At 54.2% G+C, this 23,230-nt stretch overlaps 1 protein-coding gene across 1 annotated transcript in view; it reads left to right on the top strand.

The window, feature by feature from the left end:
• The window catches only part of rspo2 (R-spondin 2), a 44,369-nt gene extending 22,024 nt beyond the window's left edge, over positions 1 to 22,345 (top strand). Inside the window, exons 4-6 of the mRNA XM_084669838.1 lie at positions 6,034 to 6,177; positions 6,449 to 6,637; positions 21,828 to 22,345. Coding sequence (XP_084525964.1) covers positions 6,034 to 6,177; positions 6,449 to 6,637; positions 21,828 to 21,946 — 452 coding nt within the window. The 3' untranslated portion in view covers positions 21,947 to 22,345. The remainder of the gene's footprint in view (positions 1 to 6,033; positions 6,178 to 6,448; positions 6,638 to 21,827) is intronic.
• The last annotated feature ends 885 nt before the right edge of the window (positions 22,346 to 23,230 follow it).

Genomic DNA, 23,230 nt, shown 5'->3' with positions numbered 1-23,230 from the left:
CCCCCTCAGAAGGCACCGGGAACGTGCCAGTACGTCTCTGTTATCACGGGGCTTTGAAAAACCTGGCCTCTGAAATCACTTAGGGAGCAGCTGCGTGTTATTACAGCTAAGTCCGTCTGTGTGATCTTATCCCGTTCCAGAATGTTCTGTGGATTGACTGGGTACAGGCAAGCCAGAGACAGAAGTGGGGGCGAGGGGAGGGAGGGAAGGGGGGGGGGATTCTACGGGATGTGGATTCGAGGCCTGTGTGCCAGCGCTCCTCTCAGCAGCTGAGGGGGGATGTTCGATACGCTCCATCTCTCCGGCCTGCAGAGGTGGAGCAGGCTGATTCTGTGCGAAGCGGTCTCTGGGGTGTCAGACAGATGCCCAGCAGGAAGGATCTGGAGTCGTAACTGAATCCTCCTCGCTCCCTTGTTGAGAATCAGGCTTCTCGTTGGGGGTATTATCACTAATGTGAACTCCTGCCGAATGTGCCGACACACACACAAACACACACACACTCACCCACAAACACATATATTTTTTAACACTTACTAATTTCCAGTTCGGAATTATTTTTATTGGGTCTCCCGGACAAAAAAAGTTACCAAACAAGCTGTGTTTTCCGTGTAGTTTCTCTGTGTTCTACGTCCAAAGTGTATCCAAACGGTTACACCTCCGTGAGCCTGTTTGGCTTGAAAGTGCATCATGGGAGCTGTGGCGGAGGTGGACAGCAGCCACTCGTCAGTTCTGCGAGCCAATCAGGTTCCAGGGCTGTACGGGAACTCACCCATAATGCCCCAAGAGCCGCATTGGCAGAACTGGCGTCTGCCCGCCATTCCCGTACTCTATCTCTCCCTTTCTCGCCGTCACTGCCTGTGGGTATTTCCATTGCACATTCTAACCGGAGAAAAAGACCAGTTGCTTTTGGCCGTAGCATCTCACCAAAAGGACAGTTAATCATCACAGCTTTGCCGACCGCACGACCAGATCTGCCAGGCAATACAATGGACGCGCCGGCCCGAGCCCAGCTCAGGGGACGTGTGGCCCAGGCTGAGGCGCAGCTGGGACCCGCCTCTGAAACACTGTGTAATTGTTCATGGTGTGAGAGGACGGGCTGTCTCCATGTGTCCACCCACTCGCCTGCCCGCCGCCGCTGTTGCCTACTGGCCGGGGGGGGGGGGGAGACGAATGTTCCCCCAGCGAGCTACACTCCAGGCTGGCTAACTGAGGCTTTCGAAAAACCCCCGGACTCGTTAGCTGCCAAGCTATCGAAGGAACTCGGAGGGGGTTGGTTTGTCTGGGTTTGTTAGCCCAGGCTAGCTGACCGGTCTGTTCTCGAGGTATGGCCCAGGAGGCGTGTTACCTGTCAAACCCTCGCCCCCCCCCCCCCTTCTCCCGCTTCTCTCTTCCTCTCTTGGTTTTTCTCTACCCACCCCCACCCCCCCCCCCGCGCGCGCATGTCGCGCCTCCTCCCACATCTCACATCCTCTCGCTCTCTCTCGCCTCGTGGCGCTCCCCTCCTGCTCCTCTCGCCCCTTGCCCTCTGGGTCTCTCGCTGAGTGACAGCTACACCGCCGCGCGTCGACCCCCTCCGAGCGCCAAGGTGCCCCCGAGGAGCATTCGAGCGGAACCCCACCTCCACCTCCCCCCCCGCCCTCCCCCAACCACAAGAGAGAGGGAGAGAGCGTGGCAGCCCTGCCCCCTGCCCTGCTGCCACTCAGGGCTCCACACGGCGTGGCGGGCTGGGGGAGATGGGCGGACATCCCGGAGCAGGCCAAGACCCGCGGCCGGGAGACGGACGGAGAGGGAGGGAAGAGGGGGGAGAGGGAGAGAGAAAGAGAGAAGGGGAAGGAAGAGGGAGGGAGAAAGTGAGGGTAGAGCAGAGTATACCCCTCGGTGACACCGGCACTTGGAGAGCGGGGCTGGAAAAACGGGTCTGGTTTTCCGGGCCGGCCGTGCCAGCGGCTGCAGGGAACATGGCCGTCGTCTGCGGCCCAGAGAGACATGAGGCCCCGCTCCGCTCAGCAGTCTGGACTCTGCCGACTGTTGATTGGCTTGACAACTCACCCCAACACCCCCCTCCCCCCCTCCTCCCCTCCTCCCCTGTCTCTGTAGTTCACCACTCTTGGACGGTGAAAGATGCTTTGGGTCTTTGAACGGTGATTAACGGTTTAGGTCATTTCCTATTTGTTTGAATATGTTTAAGTGACAGCATATGTGGGCCTATCAGGCTGTTTCCTACTGAACTTGGTCTGGCTGACTGGCTGGTCGGATGACTTGTTGTTGGATGATTGCCTGGATGGATGGACCGTTGGATAAATAGAATGATGAGTGGATGTTCCTCTGTTTGGCTGGAGGATGCATTGCCGTTATGACAAAGTGTCTGGCGAGCTCGACGGCTAATTGGTTTGATAAATGGATGGCTGGCTGACTGGCTTCGAGATTGACCTGCCAAGTCAGTACCATCTTAGCAGTAACAATTGCTATTGACATTGATAATGATGGCAATGCTGGTAATGCGGTTAGTAATGCGGTTAGTAATGCGGTTAGAGCTAGGGAACATGGTGCCTGTCCGGGGCCGGATGACCTCATTATCTCTCATTAGTCTCCCGGAGGCACCTTGATGAAGACATGCTGATGTCTAGCAGAGGTTAATCCCATCCTGCGTACTGAGGAGAACTCTGACCACACACAGGCTAGGGGCTCACGGGGGAGGAGGGCAGGGGTGGTTTGACCTGGCCAGGGCTAGGGCCTGGGGTTTATGGTTGCGGGCTTGGGTCTTGGGTGTATGACCAGGCCTTAAGGGCTGTGTTTAGGGATGGGTGTGGGGGTAGCGAGGTCGTCTGGTTCAGAAGCCCGTGGGAGTTTCTGCATATCTCCAGCAGCCCAGAGACAGATAGCCCCTTGCTGTCCTAGATAGCCCTTGGACTGATAACCTGACACAGGGATGTATTAGTTTAGGACCTCCTCCCTTCTCTCAATGACCTCTGACCCCAAGCCAGAATCTCCTCAACACACCGGGTCATCTGTTTTGGCAAGGCCCTGATCTACTATCTGAAACCCTATGCAGACAAATCACCCCGGACCAGTAGCTTCCTGGTCGAAGGTTTTGTTTGAAACTTTACTCTGCCCGGTCTCCCATCTCTCCCTGCTCCACCCCATCTCTCTCTCTGACAGCACCAGCACTGTGTAACTGTGTCTGTTCTGGAGAGAGGAAGAGGAGGGCTGTGTCTGTTCTGGAGAGAGGAAGAGGCGGGCTGTGTCTGGTCTGGAGAGAGGAAGAGGAGGGCTATGTCTGGTCTGGAGAGAGGAAGAGGAGGGCTGTGTCTGGTCTGGAGAGAGGAACCGGCGGGCTGTGTCTGGTCTGGAGAGAGGAAGAAGAGGGCTGTGTCTGTTCTGGAGAGAGGAAGAGGAGGGCTGTGTCTGGTCTGGAGAGAGGAAGAAGAGGGCTGTGTCTGGTCTGGAGAGAGGAAGAGGAGGGCTGTGTCTGGTCTGGAGAGAGGAAGAGGAGGGCTGTGTCTGGTCTGGAGAGAGGAAGAAGAGGGCTGTGTCTGATCTGGAGAGAGGAAGAGGAGGGCTGTGTCTGGTCTGGAGAGAGGAAGAGGAGGGCTGTGTCTGATCTGGAGAGAGGAGGAGGGGGAGGTCTGTGGTTTAAGAGGGTACACCGCTGGGTCCACAGCAATGTGGGCGTGTCTACAGCCAGCTCTGGAGTGTGTTTGTGTGTATGCGCGTGTGTGTATCTGTGTGTTGGTGCGCGCGTGGATGTGTGCGTGCGCGCGTGCGTGGATTGTTTAGGCTGGTCTGGGAAGCGTGAGAGAGCAGAGTGAGTGGGCAGAGAGAGGCCATACTTAGGGGTTCAAAGTGAGACGGGTGGGGGGGGGGGGGGGTGGAGGGTGTGGAGGAGGAGGGGGACACCCCTTATTTTGGCTGGAATGTGGAGGCGGAGAGGGGGTGGGGGAGGGAGGGAGATGGGTGGAGCGGGGAGAGACCGGGCCGGGCCGGGTAAGAGGTGCATGGAGGGGAGGAGGAGGGACAGGGGGGAGTTGGGGGGGGGGGGGGGGGGGGGTGAGGAGGAGGTAGAGGGCCAGATGTTTCCAGAGAGATGGTGGAATGAGGGGCGTGATTGTGTGAACGCTCTCTGGGCCTTCAGAGGGTCACAGATCAAAGAGCGGGCTTTGTCTCTGTTTGTGCTACATGTGGATAATCACTGCGCCACACACGACAGGCACAAACACACACGCACACGCGAACACACAAACACTTGTGGAAACACCCATTCCCCGATATAGGGTTACCGCGCAGAAACCGTTGAGGGCCAGAGGTCGGTCTACCTACCTAGAAAATCCCCAGTAGCAAGCTGGAGGAAGTCCTGGAGGGAAACGTCCCCCCTTCCCCCCAGAACCTCCCGGAGCCTGTCTGCCTCCAGAACCCCCCCACACACACACACACACACCCCACAGGGATGGAGGCTGTGGCTACCCAAAACCTATTGGGTAATCTGGCCACTCGGGGCTTTTGAGCAGCTTCATAAATTAGACAGCCCAGGGAGCCACCTTTTAATCAGGGGCCCTTGTGTGTCGCCCGCCACGCCTCCGTCGCTGTAATTTAGCCGCGTCTGAGAGGGCTATTTGGAGGCTAACAGTCTGGTGACATGTCCGCTGTGATCGACACACACACACACACACACTCATGCACACACACACTCAGCAAGCAGGGTGGGGCGTGGGATGATAAGTGTAGCGATGCGTTCCTCGCTAAACACATCAGCACTCTCAGCGCCTGGCGGGGGGATCCGAATGTTTTGGTTCCCCCGCCGCCCCTCATACAACCCCTCATCCACCTCCTTTCACCAATCACTCACCCACTCCTCACACAGTCCTCCCGACCCCCCCCCCCCCCCCTCCTCCTCTCCCTCGTCGCCCCACCCCCCCACTCTTCATTCCACCCGCCCCACAAATCACAGGCCGGCCTCGGGGGCGGCGCGCACACAAAACCCGGGGATTGCGACTCCTGCCAAACGCGGTAATCGCTAAAAGCCACCCTGCTCCTCTCCAGTGTTGCCGTGTCTGATAAGACTTTGACGGGGGCGAGAGCGAGCGCAGTGGGTGGCGTGTTTTCGTTTGCATCCGACACGTTCGCCCGACCGTGACACATACCGCTCAGGGCCCCCACCGGCGGCGAGGGATAGAGAGACTTTCCCGGCAGTAAACACTGACGCCAGGAAAAGGAACAGCGGAGGACCCGGCCGCGCGGTTGAATCCATACTTTTTCGGCGAGGAGCGTGTAAAGAGCACCAGATGACCTACTGTCGAACACGGGGAGGAATGCGGGACTATTAGAATGACTTATCTGGCGTTTCCTCTTTGTGGACGCTCCGTGGACTGAAATGCCGGAGCGCAAGCAACATTGTGTCACATCTTGGGCTGTGCAGCGAGAAGTCAGGGAAAGGTGACCTTCCATCACTGTTCATCTACCCCTGTTAGCCCACTCGCCCCCCCCCCCCCCCCCACTCGCCCCCCCACACCACCCCCCCCCCCCACTCGCCCCCCCGCCCCCCCAACATAAAAAGCCGTCTGTCGGGCTAAACAAGGGCTAAAATACTGCCGCGCCCCCGGGGCACATGATTCACAGGGTGTTTGCAGACAGTTTGGGGGTGTGGGGGTGAATGGAGGGGGGTTAGCCGTCCATCATCTGCAGATTAAATGACTTTCCTAGCCAAGCTAGATGTGCCGTACTGTATTGTGGTTTTTAACTTTTCTCTCTCTCTCTCTCTCTCTCTCTCTCTCTCTCTCTCTCTCTCTCTCTCTCTCTCTCTCTCTCTCTCTCTCTCTCTCTCTCTCCCTCTTTCTCTCTCTTCTCTCCCTGTCTCTCTCTCTCTCTTATCTGTTATCCCTGTCTTCTCTTCTCTCCGTTTCTCTCTCTCTCTCTCTCTCCCTCTCTCTCTCTCTCTCTCTCTCTCTCTCTCTCTCTCTCTCTCTCTCTCTCTCTCTCTCTCTCTCCCTCTCTCTCTCCCTCTCTCTCTCTCTCTCTCTCTCTCTCTCTCTCCAACAGGATGCAGGATAGACAACTGTGAGTCCTGCTTCAGCAAAGACTTCTGCACCAAGTGTAAGTCGGATTTCTACCTGCACAAAGGGCGCTGCTACGAGAAGTGCCCCGAGGGCTTTGCCCCGCTGGAGGAGACCATGGAGTGCGGAGGTGAGCGGGATGAGAAACACCGTCAGACAACGTGTCCGAAACACCATCACAGTGAGGATCGAAACATCATTTCCTCCGACACCCGCACAGACAACACATTGAAATCAAACATTAGCGCAGCCCACCGGAAACACCGGGACCCCCACCACACCCGAAACACCCGTCGCGGACGGCATGTCTGAAACACCGTCACTGCAGAACATCGGAAAAACACGACTCGGTATCTTAAAGAAGGGTATCCAAGGGATTGTTCTTGTGTGTCCCCCTGCAGAGGGCTGCCTGGTGGGCCAGTGGAGCGAGTGGGGGAGCTGCGCCAGGAGAAACAAGACCTGCGGCTTCAAGTGGGGCCTGGAGACCCGGACGCGGCACATCGTCAAGAAGCCGCCCAAGGACACCATCCCGTGCCCCACCATCGCAGAGTCCCGGAGGTGCAAAATGGCCATGAGGCACTGTCGAAGGGGTAAGCGTGAAGTGGGCTCCTGCGCGTATGAAAGGTCGGACCCTGACGACCCCCCCCCCCCCCCCCTCGACCAGCTTCACTTCTGAGGGTCTCACCGGTCTGATCTCACACACCGGGGCCCCACAGAAGCCCCCCCCCCCCCCCCCCACCCTACTCTCTGCCGCACACAAACCTACCTCTGTGGCTCTCTTTCGCTCTCTCTTTTCCTCTCCTCTGGGGTTGTGAAGCATACAGTAGCGTTTTCATGCATAAAATACCCATATTTTTCCACGGCTGGCCTCGTTTGAGCCAACTCACCAGGTTTTACTGTGGTATATTTTTCTCTCTCGCTCTTCATCGCTCTCTTTCTCTCTCTCTCTTTCTCTCTCTCTCTCTCTCTCTCTCTCTCTCTCTCTCTCTCTCTCTCTCCCTCTCTCTCTCCCTCTCTCTCTCTCTCTCTCCCTTCTCTTCAGTGGAATTCTTCAAAGTTTGAACTCCAGGTTTCCTCAATGGCCATGTCTGTTTCCTCTTCTCCGTTTCAAAGTTATTTGCGGTACGCGCACCATGTATGTCAGCCATTAAGAGAGAAGACGTCCAATCTGGAAATATTTTTTTCGGTAAATACAGCTAGGGAAATATTTTTTCATGAGGTATTCCAGTTTTGCTCAGACGACCCAAACAGCCCATTTAGCATTGATGGCCTCATACAGGAGTGTTTAGCAACGGGGAAATAGAAAAGTTGTCCTTTACTTAAACACATTTGATTCCCTTACTGAACTACAGTTGGGAATGTGTGCGTGTGTGTGTGTATCCGGCCAAACAAAAAAAGTGGTTAAATTGGCTATTAAAACCCTTAAGAAAAAACATTGTTTTACAGAAGCAGGAAAAAATCTTGCCCCTACTCCTGAATGCCTATCTTTGGGGCCGACATGTTGAAACAGAGTATCATTTAGTGAGGTGCTGAGTATAAATAAACTTAAACTAAACCAAAATGGGCTCTGCTGACTGGGAGACGTTCGTGCCCTCAGCTCTTGGACTGGAAACAGTGATTGTGCCGCACATTTCATTCCATTCCCCTCTCTGGGATTTCAGAGAAATTTTCCCCCCTAATTTAATCCCTTCTTCCTTGACCTTTTCCAAACTGTCTTATGGTCTTCTTTAATTAAAAGCTGGCATTGTTGCGCCTGGTTACTGGCATCAATTATCCAAGCCGAACTCCATGATTGAGAGTTGTAACGCTGTCTTTATTTTATTCCTGGGAGGCCCATTCTTCAGCTGTCCTGCGGAGACAGACTGTGGACCCCCCCCCCCCCCCAACCCCCGCAGTCCCCCATCCCCCCACCACCCCCTAGGTCCACCTTTCTCATGCCACTAACCGTGGGGGGCAGTAGTCTCGTCTGAGTGCCATTCCATGATTCAGGGCTGGTTTCCCGGAGACAGATTTGCTCAAGACTAAGTCCTCCAACACTACAGGTCGGCTAGACGTCCTCACTGTCATTGGCCACGATCAGTCTGCCGCGGGGGAACTGGACCTGGATGATGGGTCAAGGGTTGGTGGTCTGCGAGATGGGTCCACTATCTAGAGCATAAACCCTGGAAGGGTCAGACCTTAGCAAACCCCAGGGTCACGGACCTTAGAGGTGGGTATCTAATAAAGCTGAGTTGGGTCCTTAAGTTGCGGGGTTAACTCCCTAGCTGCCCACTTAACTGCCTGTGAAAAATCCCACCCTGTGGAAAGCCTGTGAAAGCAGAGATTGGGCCCCGTCAAGCTGTTTAAATAAATAGCGTGTAAAACGTAAGCCATTTAAGTTGAGCGGGGTAAGGGTGCCAAGAAAGCTAGGCGAGGTGGTTCTGTCAGCACGGCTCCACGGTGGCCCGGTCCACTCAGCCTGGAGACCGACCTGCCCACAGGACACCGTAAAGGAATCGTTTCCTGTGTTTGACGGTTCAGATAGATACCGTGACCTGGAGGTGACCGGGGTTGTGGTTGGAGGAGGGAGGGCTGGAGTGAGAGGACGACAAGGGTGAGCGAGTGAGTGTCTGGGTCATGGCGGTCTAGAAGAACGAGGGACCGGAGGAGGGAGCAGAGGATGGATGGAGGGATGGAGATTGGGTTTATTATGAATATCCTTCACGGCCTTTGACCACAGTCATGACTTGAGGTCCCAGCGTTTTACTGACTGAGGCCTCAAACCAACTCTTCCAGCTTCATATAACTCACAGACATAACCAGGATAATCCTAGCCAACCGAAATACATTGTATAAAAGAATTCCATGCATACAACAAATACATTTACAAACATATGCATCCGACATGAGGTCATGAAAACCAGTTGGAACTGTAGAGGAATGGAATAATAGCCGAACAAAGATTTTTACTGTAAATCCACCAGACACCATGGACACCAGACACCAGTATTTGGGATAAGTGTTGATTTATATAATATAACAGCTGACTGTACAGATTGCTATGGATTAAATGCAGACAAGAAATAAGAGAAATCCCAGTATATAGGTGCACTATTTATGGCAGTGTTTATCTGATCGTCCGGTTTGTATTTCCCTCAGTGCTTAAATAACACTAGACGTCATTTACAGATCCATGTCCCTCAGCTTAACCCTGACGCACATGGTCAGACAGCAGAGTAAATGATCTGTGTCTTTATGTCTCTCTTTATCTCTCCTTTTTTAATCCCTCACTGTAACACACGTGTAGAGAGCGAAGCCCTGAGGACGTCTCGGACGCGGCATGTCACAGATGTGACGAGCTGGTAGCATGGGGATGCTGTGTGTGTTTGCGCGCGTGTGTGTGTGTGTGTGTGTGCAGCACTCAGGCTGCTCAATATGGACGGCGTCACACTCCCCAGGCCGATGGCAGCCTCTCCGGCAGCGCTGTCACCAGACTCACTGGTTTACAAACAGACATGTGACAAGTGCTCTCTCTCTCTCTCTCTCTCTCTCTCTCTCTCTCTCTCTCTCTCTCTCTCTCTCTCTCTCTCTCTCTCTCTCTTCTCTCTCTCTCTCTCTCTCTCTCTCTCTCTCTCTTTCTCTCTCTTCTCTCTCTCTCTCTCTCTCTCTCTCTCTCTCTCTCTCTCTTTCTCTCTCTCTCTCTCTCTCTGTCTCTCTCTCTCTCTCTCTGGCTCTCTCTCTCTGGCTCTCTCTCTCTGTCTCTCCCCCTCTCTCTCTCTCTGATCTCCCTTTTTCTTTCTCTTTCCGCTCAGCTTCACCCCACAGGCCCCCGACCCCCTTCCCCCTGCAGTCAACAGGCCAGCAGCCCCCCCCCCCCCCCCCTGCTATTACATGTTGTGTAAACAACTTAAAATGTTGAAGCTCCAGAAACACCCGCTTAATCTGAGCGTAATCCCCGCTGTGGGATTTGAGGGGAGTAAGGTCCAACACCAACAAACCGTTGAAAACGCGCCGGCTAATTTTTTCGGGCCGTCTGCAAATCCGGCTTTGGGATTCTCAGCCGGAACGCGGGGTGGTGGGGCGGCGGAGGGCCGAGGCCCGGCTGGGACTCCAGCGTGGCTGTCGGCCCCATTCTCCGACAGAGAGGGGTGCCATGTGACGGCGGATCAGTCCGGAAGAACTACGCGAGGACGAGACTTACGAGTGCTCCGTGGCGACGGGGCAGGGCGAGACACGAGAGACAGCCCATAATGACCCTACCTGTATCGATCCCCCGTGGGTGGGCTAGAGAAACCCTCTCTGCTGGCGAGCCTACAAGAGGCCAACGGCCTCCCTCCCTATAATTGTCTATCTGCGGAACAGCCCAGAACAGCCCAGTCTCTGGGCTAGAACTCAGCTTCAGGGCCGGGCGAACCTCTCTGACCAGCGCAGCTCCACTGTGACAGGACTATACTAGGATTGCTCCTAACCCCCTTGGCGCCTCACCCACCAGTTTGAAGAGCCGCATCTGAGAGAACTGACTGGATGACGAGGACCTCTGCTTGATGACGTTCGTTCTGATTGGACGGGAGCAGGTGGTGAGAAACAGCCCTGAGCCTGGGGGGGGGGGGGAATGGCCGCCGATCCGGATCAGTTCCCCAGCCAGTGGGGCGCTTTCCCAGGGTCTGTCAGAAGGAGTGTGTGTGTGCCCCAGCAGCCTGTTGTGACAGGAGCCACAGCCTAATCTGCTCTAACTAGACAGCTACACCGGACCGACACAGTGGCTACTAAATGGGACTCAGGAACGCCCCTCCTCCCCCTTGCGCCTGGCCTAGCCTAGCCTCCTGCAACCTGGTTCAGATTAGGAGGATAGACAACTAACTCGACCACATAAGCCTGGCCTAGTTGAAAATAGACTAGATTGGACTTGGCGACGTAGGCATTCAGAGCCTAGACCTCACTAGATGATGTGTATAGATGAGCCGGCAACAGCAGACGAGATAGGCACTACTGGATAGACATCGGCTGAAGGAAACACTGTGGAGAATGGGCGACAGTGAGACCGGGCTAGAAAGAATGTTTGGTAGCGTTTTCTGAAGCAGAAGGGAGAGTACAAGATGGGGAGAAAGAGGAGAGGGGAAAAGAGGGATAGGAAGAGAGAGAGAGAGAGAGAGAGAGAGAGAGAGAGAGAGAGAGAGAGAGAGAGAGAGAGAGAGAGAGAGAGAGAGAGAGAGAGAGAGAGAGAGAGAGAGAGAGAGAGAGAGAGAGAGAGAGAGAGAGAGAGAGAGAGAGAGAGAGAGAGAGAGAGAGAGAGAGAGAGAGAGAGAGAGAGAGGGGCGGGGAGGAAGGAAGGAAGGAATATGGGTCAGAGTAAAGACACATCAACCTGTCATTGACTTGGCCAGGCCCTCGGAGATCCGGGGCTAGTGGCAGTTATGGTCACCCCTGCGGTCACGGTCACAAATTAACACGCGCGCTGGTTCACCCGGCCCCCTGCCCGTCAGGGCTCTGCCATACATCAGGGTTTTTCCGACCCACGGCTCTGCTCCGTGTCTCCCAACCGGATGGAAATTCATTATTACTGTAGCTCATGTCTGCACAGGCAATCAACACGTTCTTTCTGCTGATTCTCCCCGACCAAACTTTGGAGGGTTTATTTTTCTGCCTTCCCGGTTTTTTTGCCGCGTTAAATCTTCCACGGGACGATGACGGGGGCTTCTGTAGTCCTCGGGACGGTAGTCCTCTGCTTTCCTCTCCTCTCTCCTCTCTCCTCCTCTCTCCTCTTTCCTCTCCTCTCTCCCTTCCTCTCTCTTCTCTCCTCTCCTCTCTCCTTTCCTCTCCCCTCTTCTCTTCTCTTCTCTCCTCTACTATACTTAACTCTCCACTACTCTCCTCGCCTCTCTTCTACTCATCAATGCCTTGCTTACATTCCTTGTTGTGTGGGTGTGTGTGGGTGTGTGTGTGTGTGTGTGTGGGGGGGGCGATAGGAGAGGAAGGGGGAGGGGGAAAGAGGAGGAGTGTCTGATTAACTCCCCACTAAGTGCCCCTGCTCTCTGATCCAACACACAACCTCCTCCACCCCCCCCCCACCCCCCCCCCCCACCCCCCCACCCCCCCTCGACCATGCCGGTTTTAGATGGAGAATCCATCGTCATCCCACAGGCATGAGCCATGAACATGTGGAGGCCTTTCAAAGACCAGGAGGAGGGTGGGTAGTAGGGGGGTATGTGGAAGGACAGAGAGGGGGAGGGAGGGAGGGATGGAAGAGGGTTGCTGGGGCTCCGCACTCCACACGATTGTCATCTGGTCTTTCGCAGGCAGGAAGAGAGACAGAGGCGAGGGTGAGTGTGCGGGGGCGGTGGGGGCGGTGGGGGGGGGGGCGCCGTGTTTTCCATCTCTGGCTGCCTTGGCCCGAGCAGGGCTGTGGGTTCACTGATCTGCCTGGTGTAGACTCACACGGCACCTCCGCGCAGCAGCAGCAGCAGCCTGTGCTGGGCTGCCGGCCTGGACGAGGCTCACCAGGTGGGGGCCTCCTCTGTCCGCCGAGGTCCCCTGGCTGGGTCCTCTCCTGCCATGGGTCTGTCTGCGGACGAGACCGGGAGTCAGGGCGACGAGGTGTCCGACGGCGCGGTGTCGGGTCAGCTGCGGGCCCCCTTTGCGCTCTCGCTCTCTGTCGCTCTCTGTCGCTCGCTCTCTATGTCTCTGTCTCTCTCTCTCTCATCGGGGGGGGGGGGGGGGGGGTAATGGTCGTGTGGGTCTGGCTTTCAGTCTGGCAGGAACACACGCACACACAGACGCCCGCACTCGCACACTGCGCTAGCCGCTTCCGACGGAGGGGTGGGGGGTGTTGGGGTGGCGGGGTGGCGGGCAGTATGGAGAACATCTGGAGCACAGTTGCACTGGCTCAGAAGACCCTTCCCCCCCTCCATCCCCCCCCCCCCCCCCCCCCCACCCCACCCCACACACACTCCCTCCATCCCTGCCCCGGTGTCTTTATAGAGACATCACAGCTTTTAATTAGAGCCCCAGTGAATCAGAGTGCTGTGGCTACTGACCCACTGCTGTCCAAAGCGAGTGCACACACACACACATAAACACACGTGCACGCACACACACACACACTCGTACGCACCCGCCCACACAATGCACGCACACGCGCTGTGGCGAGTTCAGACACGCTGCTGTTAGTTCTGTGTGTGTGTGTGTGTGTGTATGAAAAAAACGGAGACAAATACAGGGAGAAGCAGAGCACTTACAGTAAGTAGAGCCTTCTCATAAAGGTAGCAGTCAGGTCAGCACGCTACAGCAGTGTGCGGAGGAGGGGGGGGGGGAGGGGGGGGGGGAGGGGGGGGGTGAGGGGAGGCGGAGTGGACAGCATGAGAGAGCCTCATAAAAGGCCCCCGTCGGATTGGCTCATCACACAACCCTGCCTGTAATTTCACAGAGCTCCCAGACTTCTAACAGACTGGCTCTCGAGGGCCATTTGACCAATCCCAGGTGTTCCAGCGTGCCTCTGACCAATCCCAGCTGCTCTCCGGGGCGTGCGTCTGACCAGTCCCAGGCGTTGTATCTGAGACAGATACCCCCCCCTCAGACATTTGGCCACTCCGGTGTGTGGAGGCCGGAGACTGGATCCCGGCCCCGCGTCTGGGTGTCGTCTCCATACCTGCACGGCGCTCGGCCGCCAGGATGTTGTTTCCTGCCGATCACAAGCCCCTCCCCCCCTCCAGGACCCCGCAACCGCCGCGCCGAAATTACACCCTCATCAGAGGAGGTTAGAACAACAAGAAAATGTCTGCCATATGTCAGCAGAGCCCGCTAGCAGGGTAGGGTGAGAGGAGAGGGATTAGTAGGGGGGGGGACCAGACGAGAGAGGGGGGTGGGGTGGGGGGGTGGATGTCTGGGAAGGAGAGGAGGAGATGGGATGTGAGGGGAGGAGAGAAGGAGATGGGATGTGAGGAGAGGAGAGGAGGAAGGAGAGGAGATGGGAGGGTGAGGTGGGGCACTAGGACCTCTGCCCTCTGCCAGGACGGACGCCTGACAGGTGTTTGACAGAGCACAGGCCTCGCGGAGGAGATCAGGACTCCCTCGGCAACCCCCTCCCCTCCCCCCGGCAGTAACAGGAGCGCCCTTGCACGCACATCAAACGCACTTCCCTTTTCTTTCCACTCGCCCTGAGCCCCGTGATGTGGAACAGAACTATTTATACCGGCGAGGCGCGCTCGCTCCGAGGGGGGAGACCGACTGAGGGACGCGGCGGCGGCGGCGGCGGGGGCGGGGAACCAGAGAGCGGGCTCAGAGCTGAGTCCCGTGTCATTGGCCCGTTCTGGGGGATGGGGCGCCGTGATCCCCCCCGGACCTCGCCGCAGGCCTGCCCCGTAAGCCCCCGGGTCTTAGGCCGGCTCCTGCCTCGTTAGGACCCAGCCTCCCCGGGCCGGGGGGGGGGGGAAAGGCGGGCGCTCCCGACCCAGACAGGAGAGGGATTTCCTGCCTGCCTTTCCCCGAGCACAGGCAGGGATGAAGAGACTTGTAGAGAAAATGAGATATAAAGAGAGAATCATGCAGGACAATTTCCTCCTAGATCCTCCGTCCCCTCCGTCCCGTCCCCCCACCACCCTCCTGTCCCTGGGGGGAGGGGGTGGGAGGGGGCACCAGGAACCCAGGCCAGGGGCTGTAGCACACACACACACACACCAGACAGCAGACTGACTGCCTGCCTGTGTGTGGCAGACGCCGGGTCGCCGTCCGCGTCCCTCCATGTGCAGCTGTGATGTAAAGTGAGCAGGCGCGGTGCGTGTTGTTGACACGGTCACACTATTTCTGTGTGTACGCGCACGTGCGTGCGTGTGTGTGTTACAGTCCATCCTGTGTCGTGCTCGCGCGCCGGTGTGTCCAGCAGTGATGTGACTGTGGGGTAAACATGTTGTTTCAGCGTGGGGGAGAGAGTGTTCCAGACAGCCTATGAAGTACTTATAGAATGAACCCCTTCTTGGCTCCTCCCCCAGCCTCCCTCGCCTCCCCAGCCCACCCCCAGAGACCCCTCCTCATCTCAGAACACTTATTGCATGCCCCTCCCCCCCCCCCCCCCCTCTCCGTGTTAACATCGTTTTTATGCCTCTCCATAAAGTGGGGTGGGGCGCTGTAAGCGTGGGACGGTTCCAGAAAGACTGTTGGCCCAGGGGGAATTCAGCCAGGTAAATCCCCAGGCCTGGGCTCTCCATTGGGGGCCAACCCACCCCCTCAACCCACCCCCCCTCAACCCACCCCCCTCAACCCACCCCCCTCAACCCGAGGCCCGGGCCCCCGACAAGGGCCGGCCCAGTCAGCACCACCTGCATGACCAAGTGATGTGGATGATTTATCTTCCAGAATGAAAACTAAGTGTGTGTGTGGGGGTGGAGGGGGGGGGGGGTGGTCTGTGTTATGATGTGAGAAGAGATGCCGAGGGGGAAGGGGGGGTGGGGTTCACCCGACTTGGGCGTGCTCAGTTTGAACCCCGCTGTAATAACTGTACAGATAAGCCTGCTGAGGTGCTGCTTTGCTCTGGGTGGGGGGGAAAGGGGGGGGGGGTCATGGTTTGTGTGTGTGTGTGTGGCGGGGGGGTGGTGGGGTTTACTAGAGGGGAGTGGGAATTCTTGCCTCGCGAAGTCGGATGCCAAGACCGCTTATTTTAAAGGGAGAAGGTAGTGTGTAAAAGTGCACTTCTTCAACACGCCTGCCAAGCCCTTCTTTATGAGCTCTGCTGGGTAACCATGAAGATAATGAACGTCAGGAGCTGCTGTTCTCCAACACTGATCTGAGATCAGAGTAAACGCTTTTCAAAGGCAGGCTGGCTCTAATGGATGGAGTCACTGAGAGGGCCGCAGCAAATCTCCTGCGCATAGCAGATTCAAAACATCAGGGAATTCCTGATGTTTTTCCATGAGTGATAGTGGTGGGTGAAAAGAGATCACGTGACCCCTCGACGTCACTTCCTGGTATGACATCACCAAGTCAAGGAAGTGCTTTGCTGACTGAGAGAGAGAGCATGGTGGTTGTTGTTGTTTTTGGTAGCCTGATGGGGACATGCAAGGCTCTGGCCGAAATAAGATGTATTTCCCTCTGCGTGTGTGTGAGTGTGTGTGTGTGAGGTTGTGTGTGTGCGTGCGTGCGACTGTAGTGGACTATAATGACATCTGCTGTCTGTCCCAGCTGTAAGAATCCATGTTTAATATCCCACCAGAAGTCTCTTGATCTTTAATAGGCCCCTCAGCCCCCTTTTTCACTGCCCTGGTTCTGCTAGGGCTATCCACAGCTCGCTAACACTCAAACACACACCTACACACACACACACACACACACATATAAACACACACTTAGCCACACACACATAAACACAGACTCTCAGCGTTGGCCAGCCGGCAGAAACTTTGGCGGGGGCCTTTGATAAAGACCCAGCTTTTTATTTTGCTCGTCAGAAATGAAACACAACATTTAGCCATTCATTAAAGCTAACTAAGGCTAATTATCCCTCATTTGAAGACCAGGCCTGGGGGCACAGAGCAGGGAGCCTATGTATTTAGGCCCAGATGTGTGTGTGTGTGTGTATGTGTATGTGTGTGTGTGAGTCAGCGAGGAGATAGCAGACCACAGATGCGGCCGCCGCAGAGCTGCGGTACCAGCCTATCAGATGCAGGGGCCCGGCCATCACGCCTCGACACCGCCTGGCTCGCCGGCGTTACCACGGTGACGTTACCACTGTGACAGCAGACTGTGTGGCGAGCGAGAGCTCCAATTTAGACTGGGAGGGTTTGGGGGGGGGGTGGGGGGGGTGGGGGGGGGGGGGGCGGAGAGCGAGGGGGGTTAGGTGGTTGAGACAGCGGCGTAGGTGGTTCAGGAGTCAGACATTAGACCAAATATTTACTGGCGTGTCTTTCTATGTTGCTCTAAGTATACCTGTGGCCTTAGGACAGATCACACATGGATGGAGCTGTTTCATCCACCCTGTCACTCTCTCCCTCCCAGCCTGTCTGTTTGTCCGCCTGCCAGCCTGTCTGTCTTCCCGACGGTCTGTCTCTCTGTCCACCCATCCCTCTCCCTGCCTGTCTATCTACTTGGCTGCCTGCTTTCCGACCTGCCTTGCCTGCCTGTCTTCCTCCCTACTGACCTCTGCCTGCCTGCCTGCCTGCCTGCCTGCCTGCCTGCCTGCCTGCCTGCCTGCCTGCCTGCCTGCCTGCCTGCCTGCCTGCCTGCCTGTCTGTCTGTCTGTCTGTCTGTCTGTCTGTCTGCCTGTCTGTTTGTCTGCCTGTCTGTTTCCCTGCCTGTCTGCCTGTCTGCCTGTTTGCCTGTCTGTCTGCTCTGGCCCCGTTCTGACCAGCACGGCTGCTTGGCCCCGGCTGCTCCTCCTGAGAGGAAGCTAATCCTCCAGTCATCTCCTCTCTTCTTCTGCTCGTCAGTAAGACGCCGCTTCAAAGGCTGAGCGGAGGTCCAACCTGACTGAACCTCCACCCGGCTGCAGATTAGTGCATAATGAGGCACCTAATTCCAACATTAGCTTTTTAAATGGGAATGCATATGTTTTAAATCATTCTCGCTAAGATGTTCCCTGATTGTAAGCAGAGCATGGGAGGAAAGGATTGGAGAGAGAGACAGAGAGAGAGAGAGAGAGAGAGAGAGAGAGAGAGAGAGAGAGAGAGAGAGAGAGAGCGCATATACAGAGAGAAGAGAGCGATGAAAGACAGGACAGATTGGGGGGAGAGAGTAGGAGAGAGAAGGAGAAAGAAAGAGAGAACGAGTACGTACGTTCTGGAGTAATACTGTTAGTCTAAATGAGCTTCTGCCTCTTGTCAGCTGGTTGGCAGGATGGTCTTACACGCATAAAAGATCTTCCTTTCTGGGAGGAAGAATGCATTATTTCTGGCACATATCTGCCTGTCTCTTTTCTTTCTTGTTATACGCTCCCTCTCTTTTTCTCTCTCTCTCACTCACTCACTCTTATTCTATGTCTCACACTCCATTTCTCATCCTCGCCACATGTCTAACTTTTGTTCTCTCCCTATTTCGCCAGTTACTACGACAGCTATAGACACACATACACAAACCCTGAGACTTTGTTTGAAAGGAGATACACTCTACAGAAAGCATACAGTATTTTGTACCGTGTGTGTGTATGTGTGTGTGTGTGTGTGTGTGTGTGTGAACCAGTGGAGTGCTGGCCACGTACCCACTCCCCTTCACAGCGTTATAAATGTATGTGTGAGGAGATCCTTAATGGCGGCTAATCCAATTTCTGCTCCTGAAATCTAATCGAATCTAATCTCCCTGGCGCCAGTGGTCCTCTCCTTCCCTTGCAAATAATGGCCTCTGCTTTGGCCATTTTATGAACAAAACAAGATGCCAAAAGCTCATTTTTGGTTTCCTTACCCCCATCTTCTCCCCTGAAATGTATTCATTGATGGTTTCAGGATGAGAGCAGGGTAAGCGTAAGAGCAGAGGAGACCAGGAGAGGAGAGGTGCAGATGTACCGAGACGAGAGGGTAAGGAGGCGAGAGTGGAAGGAGAAGGCAGGAGAAAATGACAGCGGAGAAGAACAGAGGAGAGGAGGAGATAGAGGAGAGGACAGGAGAGAAGAGGAGGGGAGAGCAGGTGGAAACGTTTTTTTTCAGAAGGAGGAACCCATTTACCGTCTGTCTTAATGCCCTCTTGAGGTCAGCCATCGATTTCCTGTGACCGCAGAGCGGCAGATGAGATCAGATTAGGCCTTCGATTCCCGCTGCCGCTGGCGGCCTAGGTGAGGTCACACAGTGCCACAGGCGGACACACACACAGACAGACAGACAGACAGACAGACAGACAGGTGGACAGACAGACAGGTGGGCAGATAGACAGACAAACAGGTGGTGGCAGACAGACAGACAGACAGACAGACAGACAGACAGACAGACAGACAGACAGACAGACAGACTAGTGTACAAACAGAAAGATAGGTGGACAGAGAGACGGACAGGTGGACAAGCCTGAAAGACAGACAGGCTGGATGGCGGACAATCGGGTTGGCAGGTAGACAGACAGAGAGACAACAGAGTTGATGTAGATGTTCAGAGAGAGTTGAATAGTGAAACACCCAGAGCAGAAGGGAGAGGAAAGATATAGAATGACAGCAAGAGCAATGGTGAGACAGAGAGAGAGAGAGAGAGAGAGAGAGAGAGAGAGAGAGAGAGAGACACAGAGAGAGAGACAGAGAGAGAGAGAGAGAGAGAGAGAGAGAGAGAGAGAGAGAGAGACAGAGAGAGAGACAGAGAGAGAGAGAGAGAGAGAGAGAGAGAGAGAGAGAGAGAGAGAGAGAGAGAGAGGGAGAGGGGGGGTAGGGAGAGATGGATCACGATGGGACTGGAATGTCTGCAGGTCAGGGGTCAGGCAAGAGCTCCCACCCCTGTGCATGCTGGGAAGGGTGATCCTCCCTAGACAGGTGCTACTGATAGATTTTACAGTATGTGATGGCAACACACACACATGTTCACACACACACACACGTCCACACACACACCCTCACACACACACACACACACATCTGCATCTTATTTGTATTTGATTGGGCTATTTGACTTTTGTAGGCATTTGTTTGTGTGTTTGTTGTTATCACTCTGACTGTGAAGTGGTCCAGACCCTCCAGTGTAGCAAGCAGATGATGATGTAATCTACAAAGATAGAGTAAACACAGAGACATTATGGATCCTAGGATTGTCAGAAATGGCAAAGAAATATATACATGAAAATGAAGTTATGAAATACATATTTAAGATCAAACAAATGTTTCCTTTTTGGCAGCAAAGTTTGAATTCTTGTTGTGCCAGTTAAAGAGCAGCAAAAAATTGAAAATCATTTTGAAGCTTTCTTTTCCATTCAAGACTAAATGTGTTTCCTGGTTTTGAAAGCAGTTGAGTTGACTTAATCATTTTCTGCCTGGTAAATTAAACTGTTTCTTCTGTGAACCCCAGTAATCAGCTTAAGTGATTACACTGGTTGTAAATATGAGACGATGAAAGCTATGTGTGCGCAGCCTTGTATTACGCCTGGGGAAACACTGAATGTGAACGAGGGTTCCTGCTTTCTAACAGCAGCTCCCCAGTCTGGTGTGGAGGGCTGGAGAGGGGGAGGAGAGGGGGAAGGGCGAAGGGCGGGGGGGGGGGGGCAATAGCAAGAAATGAAGGGGAGAGGAGAGCAGGAGAGGACAGGAAAGGCGAGGAGCAGGAAAGGAGTTGAAGAACCCCAGCAGAAGAAAGGAGGAGAGGAGAAGGGTTAGAGAGCCCTGGTATGGGGTGCCCTCTAGCTGCCAGGCTGTAGAACAGTGGACTGGACCGAAACCATGTTTGTGCGGCAGGGATTATATGCTACCAAGGTTTAGACCTTACAGGTGGTGCTTCAAAACACGACAGGCATTATGTTGACCCCTCAAACAGCCACTGGTAAAACACGGTTTGTATCACGCCTGCTCTCCAGGGAGGGAGCGTGTATATGCGTGGGTATTACAAATAAAATGCGCAAACAGTTTGCATAAACTATTACACAATCTTAATCATACCTTGATACTACTAATAAATACGGCTGGATATCACCTCCAGCCTAGATTAGACTTGGGATGTTCTTTAGTTGTGTGTCTTTGCCTGTCTAAGCCCAGTTGCATAGTTCGAATAGCAGCTATCTCTAGTTCTTTGTCTTGGGCTTTCCAGGAAAGTCTTAAGTTCTCTCACATAATTATTTGCGCTACACGCAAATGCCTTAAAGACTGGGCTTTTTATAAGGCAGGATATTGTGCTAATGGCTCTGAGGAAAGCCCATCTGGATCTCGCTGGCTACAGAGACCCTTGTAATGCTGCTGAGGCCTTTACTGCCATCAAATGTAATTCGTCCTGAGTTGATTGCATTGAGGGGCATGTTTATGAAGCACATAGCAACACTGTTTCGAATGAAAACGACCTCTTTAAATGGCAATTAGGAAAAAAGCTTCGCGGGCCAGATGCAGTCGTAGGTTGCGCGTGGACCCGCCGTCATAACCATACTGGAACTCACCCGGGAAATCGACAGCGACGTTTACTAAACAAGCATAGCGACTTTTCTGTTAATGTTGTTTAATTGGAGGGGGCTGGCAACAGAGGATCAAATGGGCCGCGTGTTGACCTCGGAACTCGGGCTTGGTTTTCCGGGGGGTTCTGAACTTGAGAACTGCGTGTTCCCCCCCCAGAAAATACAAATACACTGGATCGGCCGATCCAGCGCAAATGGCGTGATCAAATTAATTGCAGGAAATGGCTTTGCAAAACATCAGTTTAGAAGGCATCATCAAAAGAGCAATATCTCGTTCGCTCATGCGTGGCCCCACCTCGAGCGAGGGGAAATGTTCAAATCTGTTTCACAGTGTAGGGGCTGGGAGGGGGGCAATTGAACTTGGCATGGAGAACTTTAACGTGTCGGCGTTAGGCCAGGGCATATGAGAAGGCAATCAACGAGACTTCCCGCCACACATTACAATCTTCAGCCTGACTTTCCTGAGGGAACCGACCTGAACAAGTGTAGGAAGGAGGTGGGGCCGGTGAACCCTGGAAGAGCCTGTGTTCATCTTCTGGGCCTGCTGTCATGACCACACCTGCTTTCTGTGTGGTCCACATCACTTCCTCTGATCTAGTCCTGGTTCCTCTCAGTTCTATATAGTAGGCTACTGGCTCAGTCCTGGTCTGTGTGGGTCTGTGTGTGTGAAGGGGCGCTGGGAGTTATAATCCTTGCAATGAGAAATGTAAGTAGCATACTTCTAGGTGGTTCTCATCCCTTCTTCTTCTCTGTTTTCAGCGGGATCAGAAAAACACCGGACTAAAGAACCAAAGAAGAAGTCAAACAAGCAGAGGCTTCGGTTCCGGGCCCAGAACCAGCACAGCGACCATCTGGCCTCGGTGCGGTCCGGCCAGTGAGACCCAACAGAACCCTGGACACTACGCTGCTAGCCGCTGCTCCACACACACACAAACACACAGGAACACAAACACACACAAACAAACACTATCCCTCATGATCCCTTCCTAGGCTCCTCACCGTTGAACACACACACAGTTGCTGACACCACTCACACGTCTTCCAAACGAACACGCGCTCACACACGCACACATGTACTGTACGCCACAAACATAAACACGCAGACAACACACGCATACTGTACACCACACATACACACACACACACACGCACACACTTTGTCTCTGCCTCCTGCTGCTTCCCCCCATAACAGTGACCGACCAGTCAATCAGCTCCCTGCCCTGTGACCCCACAGTGACATCATAGAAACCTTAGAACACTTGTTCCCTTTGCGCAATGTCCGGACCGAGCAGGGGGTCGATCTACCGGGCCCTCGGACTGAGAGAGGTGGGGGGAAGGGGGGGGGGGGGGCGGGCTGAGAGCAAAAAAGAGGGGGTGAAGCTATTATCGGGGCCATGTGACCAGAGAAGAGGAGGAAAGGGCGGAACGGATGTTGATCAAATCCAGGAGGAAGATGAGGCCCGGGGGGAGAAGACAGCAATGGACCGATCTGACGTCTTGAAGCAAAAGAGAATTTTTTTTTCTGTATTTATATGTCAAAAGCTACCCTCGCGTTCCTTGAAGAAGGAGGAGAGACCATGTATAGCCTTTACGTTGACTTTGTACATTTTCGAGAGTAACGTTAAGAAATACCATGCATAGTTGCAAAGTATTTTATTCTCAGCACAAAGTGTTTGCGTCCAGACCGCTTTACGCTCCAACTGTATAGTGTGGATAAAGAAATTTAGTTGTTTAACTAGCATGGCAAACAACTCCCTGCTACGTAGTGGTGAGTTAATCTAATTGTAAAACCTATTACTGTAACTTCAGTATTCACTCTTCACCGTTCTTAATGTGTTAGAGAGAAGGTTGTAATACCAAGCTACGAATGAAAATGATTAAAAAAACGAAATAATAAACATAGCCACCACATAGCTATTACATTTATATGGTATATATATTTGATTTATTTATTGATTCTATTTTGTACTTTTTTGTGTTTGGTAAGAGTTTTTGGGTCTCATGCGCTTCTTTGCCGAAGTATTTCCTTGGAGTCCTGACAACAGGCGTGTCTCCCGTCACGTGTTCCTCTGCGTCAGCGGGCGTCACGTGTCGTAGCGTTCGGTTGACCTCATTTGATTTCAGTGTTTCCCCCCCACCCCCAAAAAAACGAAAAAAGACCA

This window comes from Hypomesus nipponensis, chromosome 2, assembly GCF_054491055.1.
Source record: "Hypomesus nipponensis isolate SF chromosome 2, ASM5449105v1, whole genome shotgun sequence".
Lineage (NCBI taxonomy): Eukaryota > Metazoa > Chordata > Actinopteri > Osmeriformes > Osmeridae > Hypomesus > Hypomesus nipponensis.
Note: the sequence above shows the minus strand (reverse complement) of the source record. Positions and strands in the feature narration are given on the sequence as shown.